The following is a 21727-nucleotide window of genomic DNA, read 5'->3' on the forward strand; positions in this document are numbered from 1 at the left end:
ATTTTACATAACATTCTCTGTCCCTTTCCAAAAATAGGAGGGAAAAGAAATGAACATTTAATGTGCACCAGATCTGATGAAGACTATTTTTAGTGACTGCCAAGATCTGAAGCAAAATTTGTGAGGCCAGAGCCCATGTTCTTTCCACTGTGCCCAATCAAGAAGAAATTAAATATCATATCTCAGGGAATTTTTATTTACTTAAAGGACAGGAGATAATTTTCCTTCCTTTTCCTGCTAGTGGCTACAGATTACAATGAAAAGCAATGACTTACTATTCCGTTCCATTGATCTATGTGTCTGTTTTTGTGCCAGTACCATGCTGTCTTGATGATGACAGCTTTGTAATAGAGCTTGAAGTCTGGAATTGTGATGCCACCAACTTTGGCTTTCTTTTTCAATATTCCTTTGGCTATTCGAGGTCTTTTCTGGTTCCATATAAATTTTAGGATTATTTGTTCCATTTCTTTGAAAAAGATGGATGGTACTTTGATAGGAAAATGTGGTATATATACACAATGGAGTACTATGCAGCCATCAAAAGAAATGAAATCTTGCCTTTTGTGACAACGTGGAGGGAACTAGAGGGTATAATGCTTAGTGAAATAAGTCAAGCAGAGAAAGACAACTGTCATATGATCTCCCTGATATGAGGAAGTGGTGATGCAACATGGGGGCTTAAGTGGGTAAGAGAAGAATAAATGAAACAAGATGGGATTGGGAGGGAGACAAACCATAAGTGACTCTTAATCTCACAAAACAAACTGAGGGTTGCTGGGGGGAGGGAGGTTGGTAGAAGGGGGGGTGGGGTTATGGACATTGGGGAGGGTATGTGCTTTGGTGAGTGCTGTGAAGTGTGTAAACCTGGCAATTCATAGACTTGTACCCCGGGGGATAAAAATATATGTTTATAAAAAATAAAAAAATTAAAAAAAAAATGCAATGACTTAGAAAATACTACTTTCTCCACAGTTCTGGCAGGATATGTAGGACTGTAAAGGTAAGTCTGTTTAACCTTTAATTAATCACAGATAGTATTTATTATAAAATACATTTTCATGTTCTGTATATTCCACTATTATCTTTGTTGTGAACCATTTTCCCTTAGTTTGTTCTTAAAAATTTCCTTTCAAAAATGTGTGTCTGTGCACATCAGCTGAATTAAGGAGAGAAAGAATTTGGCCACTTTTAAGTCCAGATACTCAGAGATATAATACAAAATAGCCAGGAATAGAGCAAATAGTCATCTTAGCCCAAATTAATAATAAGATACAGAGCTGAAATACAATGAGGAGGAGTATTGGGAAGTGAGCAAGGGTATTAATTTTTTCCTACCTTACATTTTCTCAACACTCACTGGAGAGAAAACATAAAAAACAAACAAAAATGTAGAAAAACTGAGATGCTTTCCACAAGTATCATCAAAATAGGTAGAAACCAAAATGGATATTAATGAAACACATCGCATCAAAGAAGCTTTAAAATAGAAATGATGAAAATATAGTATTTACTAAGAATCCTACAGGGGCACCTGGGTGGGTCAGTCAAGAGTCCAACTCTTCATTTTGGCTCATTTCATAATCTCAGGGTTGTGGGATCAAGCCTGGTGTCTGGCTCCATGCTAGGCATGGAGTCTGCTTAAGATTCTCTCTCTCCTTCTCCATCTACCCCTCTCCATCCTGCCCCCAATTTAAAAAAAAAAAAAAAATCCTACAAATCCCAGCTCTGCCACTTCTCAGTTACCTATACGAACTAGAACAAACTCTTTAATTCCACCAAGGCCTTCATTTCTTAATGTGTAAAATGGAACTTCACAAGATTGTCATAAACATTAAGTGCAAGAATGTATATTAAGTGTTAAGTATTGTGCGTGCACAGAAATAGCTGTCACTTTTTTGTTTGCAAGAGAAATGCATTTTTTTACACCAAATATTGACTCTTTTGATGATCATATAATAAATGCAACAGGTTCTCAATGTCATACCTTAAGCTGATATATTTCAATTTTGTGTTAAGTTTAAATTCTACCTAAACCAAGAGGTTTGAATGACTACATCTAGATCCGTGCACTCTGATTAGAGATTTTTTAATAAAGTAGAAGGCCTGTGGGCCCCTTTTCCTACACAGCCTTAAACCTGCCTGTCTCAATCCCAGAGGCTATGCTTCTCAGCTTCTGCATTTTTCACAAGACCCTGTGGATTGTGTCTCATCTCAACTCTGCCAGTGTGCATAAACTATTTAATGAAAAACCTACCCCAGAATATTCCATAGTGCCAGCTCCTGATCTCTGTTTTAGTCCTTTTCAATTTTTATTTTTTCTAAGATTTAATTTATTTTAGAGAGAGGAGAGAGAGAGCACAAGTAGGGGGAGGGACAGAGAGAAAGGTAGAGGAGGAAGAAATCTCCCCTTTGAGTGGGGAGCCCAACTTGGGGCTCAATCCCAGGATTGTGAGATCATGACCTGAGCCGAAGGCAGATGCTTAACTGACTGAGCTACCCAGGTGCCCCACTTTATAAAGAATGCCTTCCTATCTTTACTTTGAAAGATCAAATTTAGGCATATTAAATTCAGGTATATTCCATATATGAAATTCCTTTATTGAACTAAAAATGAAAACATTTGCTCTTTTAACATCATTAATCATCTGGGAAATGCAAATCAAAACCACATTGAGATATCACTTGACACCTGTCAGAAGAGCCAAAATCAAAAACACAACAAAAAAGCACTGATGAGGATGTGGAGAAAAAGGAACCTTCTTTGCACTATTGGTGGGAATGCAAACTGGTGCAGCCACTCTGCAGAACGCTAAGGAGGCTCCTTAAAAAATTAAAGATAGGATTACCATTGGATCTAATAGCTGTACTATTGGCTATTTACCCAAAGAATACAAAAATACTAATTTGAAAGGATGTATGCACCCCTACGCTTACAGCAGCATTATTTACTAGACCCAAATTATGGAAGCAGCCCAAGTGTCCATCAATATAGGACTGGATAAAGAATGGTGTGTACACATACACACACACATACACACAATGGGACACTACACAGCCATAAAAAAAGATTGAATCTTGTCATTTGCAAAAACATGGACGGAGCTGGAGAGTATAATCCCAAGCAAAATAAGCCCATTAAAGAGAGACAAATACCTTATCATTTCACTCATATATGAAATTTAAGAAACAAAACAAACAAACAAGGAGGGGAGACAAAACAAAAAAACAGACTTTTTAATTATAGGGAACAAACAGATGGTTACCAGAGGGGAGGTGGGCAGGGTAATGGTGGAAGAGGTGAAGGGGATCAAGAGTACACTTAGAGTAAGTACTGAGGAATACAAGGAATTGTTGAATCACTCTATTATAGACCTGAAACCAATACAACACTATTTTAATTATACTAGAATTTATAATAAATAAATATAATAAATTTATATTTAGCTTATTTTATAAAAATAGCAATTTAAAAATTGGAGGTTCATTTCTTTATGCATAACAAATACCTAGAAAAAATCATCAGAAGAATAAAATTTATTTGCAAACTCAATAATGACGGTTAGGCTGCCTGAGTGGACTTAATTTTAGGATAGGATAAAGTAAGCTGAACTTCAGTATTCTAGTAAGATCCTTCCGTCCAAAAAACACAATGATTTTGAATTAGTAATTAGAAAATTACTGTTTCAGGGATGCCTGGGTGACTCAGTCATCTCAAGTCAGGAGTGACTTGCTTTTAGCTCAGGTCATTATCTCAGGGTAGTGAGACTGCCCTGCACTGGGATACACACTCAGCAGGGAGTCTGCTTGAGAGTCTCTCCCTCTCCTCTGCCTTCTTCCAATAAATAAATAAATAAATAAAAACTGAAGAAAATAGATTTCAGTCCCACATCATTCAAATCTAATCACATTCTAAGTTGTTTTTAGCCTTGGACTCTTCAGGCTCCTTGGCAAACGAAAATAATTTTTAAATTATTACACTTGTTTAGGATTTCTTTTTATACTCACCCCATAGTCTCTAGTAGAAAATTATTTCTGTGATGTCAGAAAATGAGGCTTTAAAAAGCAGGGAGTATAAAACCAAATATCTCCCTTTTCATTTGAAAACAATAATACTGTTTTAAAGGTAGAACAGATGTTTACTGTCAACTTACATGAATATTAGATAATACTGCCTCTAAAAAACCAGTTTTAGGTAAAAACTATTCAATCATACCTATAGAAATAAAATCAAACAATGTACGTTTTCTTTACTAACAAAGTACAATGTATGTTTCTAGAAAATCCTTTGTGGCTAGAAAAAGATTTGGAACATTATTTGCTTAATTAAAACTACAGTGGCATGCCTACCAATTATATTTGACAACTGCTCTATATAAGGAATGTATGTTTTTTAAGTATTGCAAATGGACTCTTTCACTGTTGGAGATAAAGTCAAAGCACATAAGCATGGTCAGATTTTAATTTACCTCAATGGGGGAAAACAGATATAATCAAACTGATGGCTCTATTCAAACATATTATTTATTCTTTATGACCACCTACTGTACCCACAAAATTGATTTCAAGAACTCCAGCAAGTAGTACTATACTACTTATAAAATCTAATTTGATACAATCAAGGCATGACAAAATTGAAAGATCACTAGAGAAAATGGACTACTTCTTTCTAAATATTATAATGACTTCTCTCACACGAAAAATGATTTGGCTTCATGCTACATCTAAATTCCCATAAAAAGTTTCTTGGATTAGCTATACTATCTCTACTTATAAAATGACTGGCTTCTCATAGTTTGCTCAGGACTTTTCTGGTTTTAGCACTGAAAGTCCCACAAGCCAGGAAAATTCTGATGGTCATACTACCTACTTCCTTTAAAAAAAAAAAAAAAGATTTTATTTATTTACTTGATAGAGACAGTGAGAGAGGGAGACGCAGGCTTCCCTCCAAACAGAGAACCCGATGCGGGGCTCTATTCCAGGATCCTGGGACTGTGTGCAGAGCTGAAGGCAGAGGCTTAACGACTGAGCCGCCTGGGTACCCCATACTGCCTGCTTTCAAGAATTACTTATTTATCAAGTTTAGCTAACACCATTAAAATACTAGTTATATTGTAAAAGTATATTATGGAGTGTCAGAACAACTTTTATCACATTATGAGTAAGACATTCCAAAAATTTTTTTTCAAGTAAATTGAGTTTCCCTCATTTAACATCAAAATTAGAGTGAGTCATAAATTCAAAGGAATTAAGAATTAATTTTCAAGCAACTCACAGGGTTTAAGGAGGGTTTTCAATCTCTTGGCCAAAAACTAAACTTTTCTACAGAAGAGATGGTGATAAATTATTTCTCCTGTTTGTCTTAGACAAGCCCAAGGTAAGTGTATGGGTATTTACCCATATGAACCTTTAGAGCTGTCTAAGAAATATTCTGTAATTTAAAACTTACTTAAAACCATAAATTCATAAACTACTAAAGCTTAAAGGAAGTATAACTAAGAGGTTTTTAAGCTATGTTATGGTAAGGCATTAAGATTGGATTAACAACTAATATAAAGAACAATAAACACTTTTTAGTGATTCCTTACATTCTTGAAGAAAAAAAATACATGTAAGAGACTTTCCGAATTACTAAATCAATATGTTCTCAAAAAGAATAAAGAAGAAAGCCAATTAAAATGACATACAAAAATAAAAAAAAATTTACACGGTTGAGATAATAGTTCTTTTGTTTCTCATACAACTTACATGTGCACAAATCTTTGGAATTCTAACCTAGAATATTTACTCAATTAGAAGATTCATATCATAAACTAAATGTACTTATTATACGCTTGATCTAAAAAATTTAGTTAATATACATAACGGAAAAGAAAATTTCATGCTATTTCAATGATTTTTAAAGATATGGCTACAAAATAAATGAGAGTATGTGTGTTTGTATGTATAAATGGGTACATATGTATGTACTTTTGATATATGTATTAATCTTATACTATCACATTTCTTGTTTGTTGTTTATTCCTCTACAAGTTTTTAACAATCTTTATTTCCTAACAGAAAAGTAATCTACTTCCCAAATTTAAAAATACTCCTTATTAAAATTTCCCCTTAAATTCTTACATAAGTAACTTATATTACAAAACTTCACAGAACTACAATACAGTATGTTTAAAGATGTAGTGAATAGCATATTTAAAACTATTTTAAAAGGAGGTCAAATCTGACCTCTGGGCCATGAAGCACTACATTAACAGCTCTGCAGAAAGAGAAATGATAACGTATGAAATGAGGGCTCAGAAACTAGGACCTTATCAGTTAGAGTATGATTCGAGCCTGTAAGACAAATTGCTCAGCAAGGCAAGTCACCTTCCTGCTGTGATGAGGATATAGCTGAATTTCCAATGCCACTATCTCCCTCATCATGTCTCCTAGACTTGATACCATACAGTCAAGGAATGGCTTATAGTTTTGAAACATCTACTACTTGAATATATTTTGTCAAAGTCACCAACAAGGATAATTTTATATGTCCTTCAACTGGCAACTCTGCTTAAAATAAAAATCTTCAAAGGATAGTCACTCATAGGAATGATCTTATGTTGACCCTTCATTAACAAAGAATGAGGATTCTCCCTCAGGTTTTTAATAAGTAGACAAAGTTTAAAGAGTTTGCTTAGTTCTTATAAATAAAATCTGGAACATTAAAAATTTAGCAAAACTCAAAAATTGTGTCACTTTAAAAGCATACCTGAACATTGATGGACTTTTTAAGCAGTTCTTCTACAAAATTCCAATTTGATTCCATTTGTCTCTAGAAAGAGAGAATATTGCACCAAAATTATTGCTCTTAATTATGCATTCAAATTATAGTACAGCAAGCTAGTTGCGAAGTACAAACATCTTTATCATCAGACATCATTCATTACAATTTCTTGAATGTCTAGAATTATTTGGACAAAGAGTTATGTGACAGACTTGGTAGAAAATGTTTTAACTATTTCAATCCAATATAAACCTTATAGTTGTTTCATTAAACAATAGGATTTCTATAAAATTATGAATGTTTTAACAAATATTTAATTTTTGTTATCATACATAATCTATCAGAAAAAAAAAACACAACACAAAAAACTTCAGGTAGTTTGTGGAGTTTTTTAATCCCTTGAGTGTTTTTCCTTATTCTGTACTCACCAGAGATTTTTTCATTTTATGCATAATAATGTCAAGAGAATCTACTCTGGTAAAGAAGTAACTAAAAATTTTATATAGAAAATTTAAAAATATATATACACAGTGCTACTTCATTTAATCAATGGTCACTTATCTGGCAACTCCAACTATCTGGAAGACTCCTAACAATAAGGAAGAACACTGAAAAGGACTTTCACAAAGCCAAAATACTTCACAAAAGCTAGGCACTGAAAACGACTTCATCTTCCCACAGGAAAGCCTGGAGGACCTTCTCATAGGACACATGGTTCACTTGATACCGGTTCTTAAAGCTTTGGATATACAGACTGGTAAAAACCAGAAGGAAAGAAAGTACCACTGAGAAGCAAGGAACAACCTATTTCTGACAAAGAGTAAAAAAGGCAAAGCCAAAGGCCTTAAAGAAGCAAAGAGTCTCAGCGTATCCTACCAATCTGACTGTTGTTCAGAAGGATGAATCCAAATGACTAATAAAGAGTAAAATCATGTTCAATATTCTTGATTTTAAATGGCTGGATAATGTTCACATAAGATGCTATCTACATAAAATCACTAAATAAACATTTCTTTGATAAAGGTACTCAGTGACTATAGTAGTCACCCTCTAAAAATAGCCCCAAATGACCCCTGTCTCCTGGTATTCACACATTTATTTAACTCTTCATCCACACCCCACTCAACACCATACCAAAGTTGGTCTGTCACTAATAGAATATCAACACTAACAGGAGTGATAGTATGTCACTTCCAAAGTTAGGTTAGAAGGCACTGAAGCTTCCATCTTAATGAAAACCTCCCTCTTGTTAACTCTATCAGGGAAAAACCATAGTGTGAACAGGCTTGTAGAGGCCTATGTGATTGGTAACCAACATTTCCTGACAACTGGAAGTGAATGAGAAAGACTGGAAGTGAATCCTCCAGCTCTTTAGAGACTAAAGCACCATAGCTTACCACAACCTCATGAGGGATCCTGGGTGAGAACCATCCAGCTAAGCTCCTACTGTATACCTGACACTCAGGAACTGTATGAGATAATAAACGTTTACTGTTTTAAGCTGCTAAATTTTGTCACACAGTAATAGATAATTCATGCAACGACTTGGTTATTTTTAGCAAAAGAATTACTGACTTTTTATTTTTATTTTTTAAAAGATTTTATTCATTTATTTGAGAGAGAGACAGAGAGAGGGCATGAGAGGGGAGAAGGTCAGAGGGAAAAGCAGACTCCCCGTGGAGCTGGAGCCCTGACGTGGGACTCGATCCCGGAAATCCGGGATCATGAACTGAGCAGAAGGCAGTGGCTTAATCAACTGAGCCACCCAAGTGCCCAAATTAATGACTTTTAAAAATACATTTATGTAAGTAAAGTGAGTGCAAAACATTTATGAAAGAATGTGTAGAAACGAATTTGGCTTTGCCCAGAGAGTCTGCCCTTTACTGAAACCAAGGATTCAGGTAAGTAATTTTTAGGCCCCTGGAATGTTATACCTCATAGGAGTATCTTTGTTTGCCTGGGGGGCCTAGAGTCCTACCAGAGAGTCTAATGATGTAGTTGAGGGTGGAGGCTGGCCATGACCCAAAACCAATAATGTGACTTACGCTAAGGGCTGTGGAGACCTGGACAGTTGGTTTGAAGACTGAGACAACCATGTGGTTAATCAATCCATCATGCCTATGTAAAGGAGCTCCAGTAAACACTGAACACTGCAGTTTAGGCAAGTTTTCCTGGTTGGAAACACTCCCTTCATACTGTCACACACTGATGCCGGAGACTAATAAATCTTAACTATGTAGGGAGAAAACAAAAGGTACTTTTGGTACTTCTCCTGGACTCTGCCCTATATACCCATTCTTAGCGTATCTTAAATTTTATCCTTTCCCTATAATAAGCAATAACCCTGAATTTAATAGTTCTCAGTGAGTTCTATAAGTCTAGTAAAATACCGTTTTGGGAATTCTTGGGCTTGCAACTGGTGTCAGACATAAGAGCAGCCTTGAGATTGTGCCCTAAAACTTGGTAACTGGCCCTAAAACTCTTCCAAAAGGAGATCATTATACAGCACTTGGTGGTTCAGTCAGTTGAGTATCCAACTCTTGATTTTGGCTCAAGTCATTTCAGGGTTGTGGGATCCAGCCCTGTAACGGACTCTGTGCTTGGCAGAAGTCGGCTTGAGATTCTCTCCTGCTGCCCCTCCCCCCACTTCCACAAGCCCACACATTCTCACATGGTTTCTCTCTTTCTCTAAGATAAATAAATAAATCTTTAAAAAAAGAGAGAAACCATTTTGTTCCATAATATTCAATGTATACTGTGTTAACGTCTTTACATTACTAATTCCTCAAATAAAATTTTTCCATTTCACAGATAACATAATTAAGTCTCAGAGAGGTCATATATATACAAGTCAGAGCAAGGATTTTGCTCCAAAGCCAGTATTCCTTCCATTTTCTAACAAGCCATCCCTCAGCTTTCAGTAATTCACTTTTATATCTCTCTTTACTGAGAAAACATCACCACTAGTCCCAAATAAGCAGGAATATGACAGGGCTGGTATATTTAGCTATAGTGTTAATGAGTATATTTTAATTTTTGTTCTATCAAGGCATTCTGAATCACATGAATCATAGAAAAGTAACATAATTCTTGTCCAAGGACTTTCAACTCGGTAGGATCAATATTGTGGCTATAATCTAAAACAAAAATAAACTGTAATTCAGATTACAGAATGGCACTTATATCACACCCAGATCAAGTCTGAGTAAGAGACTATGTATCAAAAGGATATTTTTATTTCCACAGCAAAATTGAACTTTGGGCATCTACATGTTTGTTTTTCTACATAGTAAGTTATACATAATTTCTCCAATAGAAACGAAATAGGTAGTTATCAATTTTGGGCGATGTTTTATTTCTTATCCCACCATCAAAGCTGAAATACCTCCTTAAGCCTCAGGATAGTGGTGTCTCCATCACAAATATAAAATAGATCCCTCGTACTCCACTTCCAGCAGACTAGGTAACCTAGTACAACTTTCACTTTAAGGTTATATTTCAGACCTTTTATCTAGCCACCATTTCAGATGTTTCAAAGATGAGCATCAGCTGGCCTGACTGATTGCACTATGTTCTAAGCAAGGAAACTACTATTAAACTGATCCCTGCAATGCCTAAAAATATTTTTTCTCTTTAAAGTATATTTGCTTTTAAAGTAGATGACAGGGATTGTGAGAGGATAACACACTCTTATCTAGGTTGAAAGAAAAGCATTAAATAGAAATACATGAAAATCTGAAGCCTTGAGCATGAGAAATGAGATACCAAATTTTCCTTATAAGCCTATATCTAGCAATTGGCAGGTTTTATGAATTAAATATACATAGAGCCAAAGTTCAATTCACACAGAACTTTTAAAATTAAAAAAAAAAATTAAGTATATCTGAAACCTATTTAAAATGTAAAGATTTCATGCTAACTTTCAGAGCAAAGCAGTTCACATTTAAAAACTGAAACATCTCTATGGTTATCACAACACTAGAGATATTCTCTACTGCAGAAGGTAGGCCTAACCATTTTCACTTCTTATCATCCTCTCATACCAGATTACTTATTAGTGAAATAAAGCATGCTTAATGCATGGCCATTTTCTTTCTTTCTTTTTTATTTTTTTTAATTTTTAAAAGATTATTTATTTATTTATTTGATAGAGAGAGCACGCGCATGTGCATGCACAAGCAGGGGCAGCAGCAGGCATGGGGGAAGCAGACTCCCAGCTGAGCAAGGAGCCCAACATGGGGTTGGATCCCAGGACCCTGGGATCAAGACCTGAGCCGAAGGCAGCCACTTAAGGGACTGTGTACCCATACACCCCTGCATGGCCATTTTCTATATGGCAGCTGGCTATAATACTATTATTATAAGAAGAAAACTGAATTCAGATAATTTTCAAAATTCTGATCTAAATATATCCCAGACCCAAATTAACATCCTATATAATCTCTCTGAAAGGATAAGTCAATATGCCTTTATGTTCATAAATGAGAAGGATTATATGACTTAAGAACCAAATTGACACACTTTTGAGAGTAAAAGGGAAAACTAACTAGATACGATGAGGGAATCACAGGCAAAACAGGGACTGCCCATGGCAAACTGGTACACATCGTTACTGTACCAACAGTCTATTCATAAAAGGTGGTCCTTAGGAAAACCTTAATATCAAGTTTATCTAAGTGATAAAAACAGGCTGACATTCAAGAACCGTTTCCCTCAGTTTTGTTACCCATGAAATGGACATATTACCCCCCTCATCAGCTTCATAATACTTCACTGAGAAAAAAACTGACTGTGAGATATTAAACACTTTGCAAACACAATATGCTGAAGATATCACCTCTAAGGAAAACTAGTATCAATAGAGAAATTGCATTTTTCTTTAAAAGCAATTAAAGAGTCCAGAAACACTTGAAACTCTGAGGACTCATGAATACAGACAGGCAAAGTCTATTTTATATATACACATATAAATATATATTATACATCCTTATTATTTTTATATGAAAGGTTCTTTTTTGAAGATCATAGCTTTTTCCTCTTAAAACCTCCTACATAAAGAAATAAGATTTTTAAAAATATATGTATCTTAGCAAAAGAAAACCATACAGAAACTGTTGACATTAAAAGACAGAGGTTAAGCTATTTTAAATACAGACAATTCAATTACTATCTTGATTCAGAGCTAATAAAAGCACTAATTTCCTATGGAGTTCTCTGTATGAAATAAAAAGTGATTTCAGCAATGCAACTGTGGGTGGTTGTACCAGTACAATTCAACATTACAATAGTAATAGTAATGATATATATTAATGTAGCTAGATTTTGTACCATCCTGGGAGTACATGGAGGTCAATATCAACTACTATTGAAATACACCACTCATTCGCATAAGTGTTAATGGCAATTCCGGCAAGCATTAATAATCTGAAAGCTTGTTCCTTGAAGCAAGAGGCAGTACAATCTGTTTCATGTATACCCTATCATTGGCATCTAATATTATGATAGCCACTTAATGGGAACTTAGAAGTGCTTGTGTAAAGACATTAAAATTATATGTAAATTTTTGAGTTCTTTTATTGTTGTTCTAGTATCCTAACAATTAAAAGAAGTGAAATTATTAATTTCACAAAAATACTCAATAAAAGGGTTACTATTATAATAATGGCAAACTGTTAAGATTTATTGAGTATTTACTATGTATCAACATTGTAAGGACTAATGTACAAAAACAAAGGACATACAATCCTTTTTCTGGGAAGTTCATTCTATTGATCTCTCTCAGTAAATTGGTAGAATGCTTAAATGCATTAATACTGAGCTGTGGGTGAGCTTCTCAGAGTACTTTCTGACTTATTAGTTTACTTTATATCTTGGGATCTCCTGAAAAGCTTTATTATTATCAGGGAGATTATTCAGAGGACCTTTTGAGGACCTTTCCATTTCTATGATACTAATATCAATGTTAAATGATCTTCAGATCCATGCATGATTTCTGAGCTGACTCTGTCCAGTATTTCAAAGACAAGAAAATTTGTCAAGGAACAGGTTTCATAAGCAATGATCCCTATATCTGGTTAGAAGTTGAGAACCAAGAAACTTTTTAAAAATATGAATTTCCAAGCTCCAAACCAGACTACTAAATCAGGATCTCCAGAGTCGAAATCGGGAAATCTGAATTTTAAAAAAAAGTCATGGGTAGGCCTGATGATCAAAAAAAGACCAATATTGAAAATACAGACAGGCTGGCTTCAAGATTCTAGACATTTATTTTATGGAACTGATGGGCTGATAGAATACTATGCTATTCACTTCTGAACATGGAAGAAATTACACACAAATAGGGCTTCAAATAAATATGTCTACTAGCTAGTTTAGTTTTAGGGGTTTTTAAATAACTGTGTAAAAGTGTTTCTAAATAGAAATTAATATAATAATTAAAATCTATTTGAAGTAAACCTCATGGTTAATAGATTATCTTTATAAAAAGCTTCCTTAAAGTATTATTCTGAGGAGGGGGCACCTGGGTGGCTCAGTAGGTTAAAGCCTCTGCTTTCGGCTCAGGTCCTGATCTCAGGGTCCTGGGATCCAGCCCCACATCCAGCTCTCTGCTCAGCAGGGAGCCTGCTTCCCTTCCTCTCTCTCTGCCGGCCTCTCTGCCTACTTATGATCTCTCTCTGTCAAATAAATAAATAAAATCTTAAAAAAAAGAAAAAAGTATTATTCTGAGGAAATAATTTTACGAAATTATTCACAGAAACTACTACTTCATTACTGTAGATATATGCTTTCTTGTCAGCAATCTTACAGATGTTAGAACCAGAAGACATTTTCTGAACAACTCAATCCCATGAGTTCTGGATAGGGGAACAGAAGCCCAGAAAGGCTGAAGTAATTTACTTAAGGTCACATAACTACTTAGTAGCAGAGCCAGGATTAGATCCCAAGTCTTCTATAAGGTGTTTTCCATTTAACAATAAAAACAAAGATTATCATTTTTCTAGATGTTAACAGGAAGGTCTACAACTTTAGATTCAGAAGCTGAATTTATCTCTGTAGGATTGTGATCTAATTTTTGTTGTTTATGTGATCACTTATTTCTAATTTGTCTACAAAAAAAAACCATATTAATTAATAATATAAAGCAGTTTTAAAAAATAAAATCTTACCATTTCGTCTGGTGTTCCATGGCGATCGAACTGGTAAAGTGATGCTACATGAGTGATGATCCACCAACTAAAACCTAATGGATCCCTGGGCTGGATTACAGGCACAGAAGATCGTCTTCGGTCACTTGATTTTTCAAAGAGTGTTTTAAGTAGTTTATTCAACCAGTTCCAAAATGACTATAGAAAGAGAAGCAGAATGATTCAGTTAGATAAAGAATATAACCTTTGGTTTGGGCTTTTTCCTCTATTTGCACAATTAAATATACACACAGAAAGGAAAACAGAACACATTTATAAAACTTAAAGAATAACAAAAACACTCAAGAATTAGAACCTAGCTAGTACTTCACAAAGATCCTACATGTTCTACAATCGCATCTGCTGCTGTCCAGGGGTAGTCATTATCCTGACCTTCATAACAAATCATGTCCCCCCCACCCCCCACCAACCCATTTTTTCATTTTTTGTTTTGTTTTGTCACAGAAGTATATAAGCCTAAATCATACACTCCTTGGTTTTCCTCTTTTTTTTTAATGCATGTTGGTATTCTTAAGTGGCCCAATTCTGTTCTTTCATAACTGGCTTCTTTTTCCTCAATGCTGTGTTTCTGAGAGTCATCCACTTCAATGAGTATGGCTTTAGCTCATCAGAGTATTCAAATATAGAACTATATGATAAGCCATTTACCCAATATACTGTTGCTGAACATTTGATGGGTTTTTAGTGTTTTTTCTAGGTATTTGTCCATTTCATAAACATATTCAAGTTATTAGGCATAGAGTTGATGATAGTATCTCAACTTTTTAAAAATATCTGCAGAATATGAAGTATGTTCCTTTTCAAATTTCTAGTATTGACTATAATCATTTCAGGAAAAATGAGCCAACTTTAGTAATCTTTTTAAAGAACCAACTCTTGACTGTTATGATCATTTTTCATTGATTTGATCATCTTTGTTATTTTCAATTTCATAAATTTGTGTTAGTTTTATATACTTCATTTCAATTTCTTTGGGTTTATTATGTAGGGATATTTTCCCCTAACTTTTTGTGTGAATTCTTAGCTCAATAATTTTCAACTTTTTTCCCCTCTAATATCTATAATTAAAGTTATAAATTTCCATCTGTATCTTAAGCTAGAGTCCCAAAGCTTTAACCAATGTGTTAGTTACCACTTACTTAAAAATATTTTACAATTCTATCTTCTTTCACCTACGGATTAGAGAAGTATCTCAACTTTCTAAGCATATGTGTATCTCTCCTTGTAGTTCAATTTTTGTTTTCCACATTTAATACTTTGTTCTTCATCACATAAAAATGTTCATTTGCTTTACCTTCCTGATAAGTTGAACCTTTTATCAGTACACAATGACTTAATGCTTTTGTTGGTTTTAAAGTCTAATTTTCTCTGATAGTTTAATACATTTCCTTTCTTGTATCTTACCAATTCTGAGCTGTTCTGTATTTTATTTTAGATTACCTCTTGTAAACAGATTATATTCTGTTCTAACACTATATTTTTTAAATGAGCATTTCAGCAGTGTACTTGCAGTTAATGACTCAAACATTTAGTTTTAAATCTACCATCTTACTCTGTATTTCTGTTTGTATACCTATTTTTTCCACAAACAACCCTTTGTTGAGTTCTTTTGGGTTAAATTATTTCTTTTCTCTCCCTCTACTAGCTAATGAGTCTACTTTTTCTTCCTGCAGTAATTACCTTAGAAATAACAGCATACATTCAAATGTCTTGATAATACATATTTTTGCTCTTCTCTTAGACAAAATAAGGACCTTAAAATACTCTAATTCATTTATGCCCTATCCAATTTCTAGGCCAGCATTACTGTATACATTAACTCTCTTTTTGATCCCAGCAGATTATATTACTGACTTATACAAAACATTTACTACTGTCTTTGTGCTTTATTCCTTCATACTTCACACTACCTCTCCCCTTCCCCAATTTAGGCATCATTCTTCTAAAATATATCTTTCAGAATTCAATTCAATTCTGCTTCATTGACAGTAACTTTGTTTCACCTCACTCTTGAAAGGTTTCACTGATGAAGAATTTTAGGTTGACAACCACTTTGTTTTAATACTATCAAGTTATCATTCCCACTGGTGTCCTTTGCTTTTGAGAAATCAGTTTACGGTCTAATTGTCACTCTTTTGAAGGTAACATAATTTTCTGTCTGAATGCTTTCGGCTCTTCTCTTTGTCTTTGATGTTCTGGAGTTTCACTGCAATGTATCCAGGTCTGCTTTTCTTTTTTTTATTTACCCTAAGTAGAATTGATTGGGTTTCTTAATATGATAGCTTTCATTAACATTGGGAAAATTTCTACCATTTTCTCTTCAAATATTTGCTCTGTTCCACTCTTTACTTCCTCTCCTTTGGGACAACAGATAAAAGCATTATCAGATTTCCTCTGTATTCTCACAATGCTGTATTTAGCTACCATGTCTTTTCTATTTCCTTTAATCTGTAACAGTTCTTCGGTAATTATCTTTCAGGAACTTGACATTCTTGAAGAGTAACAGGCCATTTACTTAGGTTTAACTGAGGTTTCTTCATAATTAGATTCACAGTATACATTTTTGGCAAGAATACCAAAGAAACATTTTTCTTCTTTCATTGCATCATATTGAAGGTACATAATACCAATTTGTCCTATTATTGGTTAACTTTGGTCACATGGTTAAGGTGGTATCTGCCAGATTTTCTACAATGTAAAGTTACTGCTCCCCTTGTAAATGATATCATGTAGATACATGGAGCTGTGCAAATACTGTCTTTTTTTTCAGTCATACTTTTGGCAGCCACTGAGGATTCATGCCTGAAACAATTACTAAGGAGGTTGTCAACTGGTGATTTTCTAATTCCATCATCAACATCTATTGTTTTATTTTTTCTTTTATTTAGATCAGTATGGACCCACAAACTCTTATTGTATATATTACAATCCTTTGCTATTGTTTATTTTGTTTCTCAAATTATCTTGGGTTTAGAGTGTGGGAAATCTTCATGTTGGCTCCTTTGTCCTTTTGGTATGTCCTCATTCTTTTCTGAGTACCTCCTTAGTTTCTGGTACAGAATGTTCCAGTCTTATTTTTTATTTTCCATGTGTCAGTCTGGAAGACCAGGTCATTTGCCAAAGGAGCTTTGTTTCTTTTCACTGGAGGCTGGTAATTTCAAGACCAAGGCACTGCAGTTTCCTCATTGTTAACTCAGATATCATCGTTTGTAGGCCCACCTAGTGGTTAAGGTAGGAAATGCATGTATGTATACACACATCTCTATCTAGTTTCAATTATTAAAAAACATTATTTCATACCGATATCTCAAATTCTACTCCAACATATCATCTTTCACTCTACCCTTCCCTCTTTCCATATTTATGACTCAATTTTGCAACAGTGACAAAGCTGGATCTTAATTCCCCATCATGTATTTACTAATTTGCTCAGTCCTAGAGTATAAATATTTAAATTTGCTAACCCATATATCTACAAACAAGAGTCCAGGATCTGAAGTTTGTTGTAATTCTTTTGTCTTCAGCCTTAGAGCAAATGAGAGCAAAACAGTGCGTTCCAAGTCCTCTAGGTCAGTCCTCCCCGCCATAGCCTCTCCCATAGGTTATTCACTTGGAATCCAGTTAGGTTCAAGTGATTTTCTTTATATTCCACTGAATTCTTCTCCCGTACACATTCATTTATTTCTGGAGCATGTTAAAGACTAATATGGTTCTAAAGTCATAACGCATTCAAACCCTCCTACTCCATTAGTCACTTATCAATCTCCCATTGCTACCCATCAATTTCAATAGCTTCAGTAGTTCCTGATTTGTCTTTCTAGTATTTAACTGGGCACAACTAAGCATACACATTTCCTACTTTCACTACCTTCATACACAGAAGGTGGCACTCTATAAGTATTCTTTTGTACTTTATTTAACAATAAGTCCTAAAAATCAAACCCTTATCAGTTCAGATATTTTATTCATTCTATTAAACAAATACGTAATACTCTAATCAATGTGCTAATAAACCATGGTTTCTTTACTCTCCCGTGTATGGGCATTTAGGTCGTTTTTAACATTATGCTTTTACAAATAAGGTAATAAAGAGCCTGAGACATATGCATTTTTTAATTGCTATAGGTATACACTAAAGGTAAACTACAAGTGGGATTGATAGGGTCAAAGTTATAAAATTCTTGGCCCATACATTTTGAATTCTTGAGTTGTTTTTGGTATTGACAATGTTTTCATTTCACAGAAAATTTTTGTCATAATATTTGTATAATGCTTAAGGGTGGCAACATATATAAATTTACACATACATGTGGCAGCTAAAATCTAACATGTACAGGTCAGTAACTGCTAGCTTACATATGGCGTTGCACAGGTGTCCCCTGCCTTATCTGTGGCACTTTGGAGAGTGTACATGAAATATACTTTACTCTTTTTCCCCAAGAGGAGTGCATTAATTTAGCTATTCCTTTTCTTTTTCTTTCTTAAACATGCACTTTCTTACATAATCGTGTGGCAGGAAATAACATAGGCTGTAGCATCCAATAAATCCACACTGGAAGCCCCATTTATCATATTCTGACCGTTATTTGAATGGTATACTTAATCTCACACCCATACTTGCTGGCATAGAAGACATATCACTCAAGGAATATTAATTTGCTTTCCTTCTCTGAAATTGAAGTCTAATTGATGATTACTAGATAGTGAGTGTAGGGTTTTTAGAAAAACAGTCATATACATAGATCCAGCATAGCTCCATGTTTAGAATACTTCCTGGAACACAAATATGTCCTTGATCAAATTAGTTTATTTCCATTCTAGGAATTCCCATCTAATTTGGGGTATATGTGAATTTCCAAACATTCCTGACTCTCTTTAGGCTTCTCTAATTGTTTCTTAGGAAGAATCATCCTGTTGGCTTCACAGAAGTCAGGAGCAGCCCAGGCAACATTTGAAAATAACTTAAAAAACCTGAATGGCCTATCCCCTTTGGATAATTTCCTTAGAACATTAGTCCTTTGAATACAGACCTGGTTGCAAAAAATGTCTCTTTCTCAGCAGGAAGACTCCAAATTCCATTCCGTCTTCCCCTCCCTCATTCTAGGGATGGGGTTGGAGAGGGAAGGGATAGGGAGGAGGAAATTAATATTTCTTTCTGGAAGAACATTAGCGTGCATGTGTACACATACACATACGATTTCTTTTTTTAAAAACAATAAGTGCATTGTCTAAATCAGTGTTGCCACATTGCAAAGTTTTAAAACCTTTGTACAGGAAGAAAAAGAGAAAAAAAAGAAAAAAAGAAGAAACAAACAAAAAACCTCTGCCTTCAGCAGTCTGGAAAGCTCCTAAAAACATGCCCTATGAGGAGCTCAGCCAGCTGTCAACATTCAGGGAATGATCACGTCTTCTGTGATATCATTAACTCCCAGGTGGATGAAGTAGAAAAGCTGCCCTGCTTTTCCTGAAATTTTCAATTGCTTTTTCTGTTTTTCTTTCTTGGCTTTTCCTCATCCATCTCTGTCCCCAAAGACACTGCAGGTCAGATAGTCAGTACAAAGAGTAATTTTTAACTTGCTTCTTATTTGTCTTAGAAGAAACTTTTTGTCATTTTGTTTCCTTTTGGCTTGGTCACTTTTTCCTGGTCTTGAACTTTCTATCAAGGGAGCAGTGCATATAATCACTCTACAGTAAAAGATGGGACCTACATCACTTTTTTCTAAGCTGAGGGCTGCTCTGTTGTGTCATACTGTTTATTCATCCTGGAGGCTGGCAGTCCAAGACCAGGGGTCCATCATGGTGAAGTCAGGGCCCTTTTCCAGATCGGCAGACCTCTGGCTGCATCCTTACAAGGTGGAAGACGTTCTCAGTCTTTTTAAATGTTCCATTGTTACCTTGTTTTTCTATGATGTTTATGAAAAGCCTACTGCAGATCAAATTACTTTGCTCTTATAAATTATTAGGTCTTTTTGTCTAGAAAATTTGATTTCTTAAAGGACCTAAAGTCATTTTCCGTATATCTGAAGTCAAAGAGTTTTAGCAGGATATTCATTGGGATGGATTATTTGGAGTTAACCTTTTCAGTTATCAGGTAGGCCCTTTCAATATGTAGAATTAACTTTTGTTTTCCCCCCAGGAATTTTTCCTTGGATAATAGTTTTGACTATTAGCTATATCCTATTGTTCTGTTTTCTTCTTTAGGAACTCCATTTATAAACACAGCTGTTTCTTCTTTGCTTATCTTCCATTTCAGCTATTTTCTAATTTTTTATATTCTTTTCTTCATCTAATTTTTATTTTCTTGGTTGTTTTCTTTCCTCCATATCTCTGATTAAATTTTAATTTCAGCATATTCTTCTTGGGCACCTTCTCATTTAATCAACACTAAAATGATATTTTCTGGGGCACCTGGGTATCTCAGTCTATGAAGCAGCTGCCTTTGGCTCAGGGCATGATCCCATGACCTGGGATCATGCCCTGAATCAGGTTCCCTGCATAGTGAAGAGCCTGATTCCCCCTCTCCCTCTATCTGCCACTCTGCCTACTTGTGTTTTCTCTCTGTGTCAAATAAATAAATAAAAATTTTAAAAAAGTTTTTTCTTTCATTTCTCTCCTGCATTCCATTTACTCTTTTCATTCACTTCTGACTTTAATCTACTTAACTTTTAAATCTGAGTATCTTATTCAGGTGTTATTGTACAACCCCAAATGTTTAATCTAGAGTATTAACTTAGAATTTCTTTCCGCTTCACAGTTGTTTCTTGGAGAAGGGTTCATCGGCTACGGTGTATCAGTTCTGTTTCCTAATAGTAACTTTATAAAGACTTGTCTCAAATTTTCTTTTTCTTTTCTTTTTTTATTATGTTATGTTAGTCCCCATACTGTACACATCATTAGTTTTTGATGCAGTGTTACAAGATTCACTGTTTACGTATAACATCCAGTGATCCACACAATTCATGCCCTCCTTAATACCAACCAGCAGGCTCACCCATCCCCCTCCCCACTCCCCTCTAAAACCCTCAGTATGTTTCTCTGAGTCCACCGTCTCTCATGGTTCCTTTCTTTCATTTAGTAGATTTAGATTACTTTAAAAGATTTCCGGAGCCGTCTTTTGTCACTGTATCAAAGTCCCATTTCTTTCTTGGATTTCTTTTTTCTCTATGGTGGTGGTGGTAAGAGAGTAGGTGTGAGAACTTTGAGTTTTTTGTATGTTTTTTGTTTTACAAGATCAATTTCTCCTTTTAGTTCCTTTCACCACCGAATCACCAAGGGTACCATTCCCTTTTTGCCTTTTTATTCTCCCAGAATGTCTATCTTCAAAAACTGCCTCCTTGTGTCATATACCCACTTTCACTTCTAGAACTATTCAATAGTTCTCTGACCAGCAAGGAAACAGTCTCAGTATTTTCACAATCTGGCAATGGTTTTAGACCAATCTGAGGACTACTGCTAGCTCCATTCTTTCCTCTGGGCAATTTTTTCTCAGGCTGCCCTTGCTTGCCAGAAAGTTTCATGGTAGAGCTTTGGTGGTGGTTTTTACTGTTAACTCTTTTATCATTCCTATCTTGTAGTTAAGCTATCAACATAATGTTTGTATTTGTGTGTATATTTTTATTAGTTCTTGCCATTCTATATTTTGGGGGAGTTACTAGAGGAGATATAGGTTTAAATATCCACCTTGTGACTGCTTACAAGTCATTAGCTTGATGGGCACCTGGGTGGCTCAGTGGGTTAAAGCCTCTGCATTCGGCTCAGG

General features: G+C 34.9%; 1 protein-coding gene across 3 annotated transcripts in view; it reads right to left on the bottom strand.

Moving 5' to 3' along the window:
• Window positions 1–21727, bottom strand: part of MMS22L (MMS22 like, DNA repair protein) — a 125326-nt gene that overhangs the window by 89161 nt on the left and 14438 nt on the right. For all 3 annotated transcript variants that reach the window (XR_006607895.1, XM_004767073.3, XM_045084236.1), the window contains 2 exons: window positions 13930–14106; window positions 6749–6811 (listed from right to left, as the gene is read on the bottom strand). Coding sequence is in view for 2 of the 3 variants with exons in the window: in XM_004767073.3 (XP_004767130.1) it covers window positions 6749–6811; window positions 13930–14106 (240 nt within the window). In the remaining variant the exon portion in view is untranslated. The remainder of the gene's footprint in view (window positions 1–6748; window positions 6812–13929; window positions 14107–21727) is intronic.

Source organism: Mustela putorius, unplaced genomic scaffold, assembly GCF_011764305.1.
Source record: "Mustela putorius furo isolate JIRA1106 unplaced genomic scaffold, ASM1176430v1.1 tig00000759_pilon_pilon_pilon, whole genome shotgun sequence".
In the NCBI taxonomy this organism is placed as follows: Eukaryota; Metazoa; Chordata; class Mammalia; order Carnivora; family Mustelidae; genus Mustela; species Mustela putorius.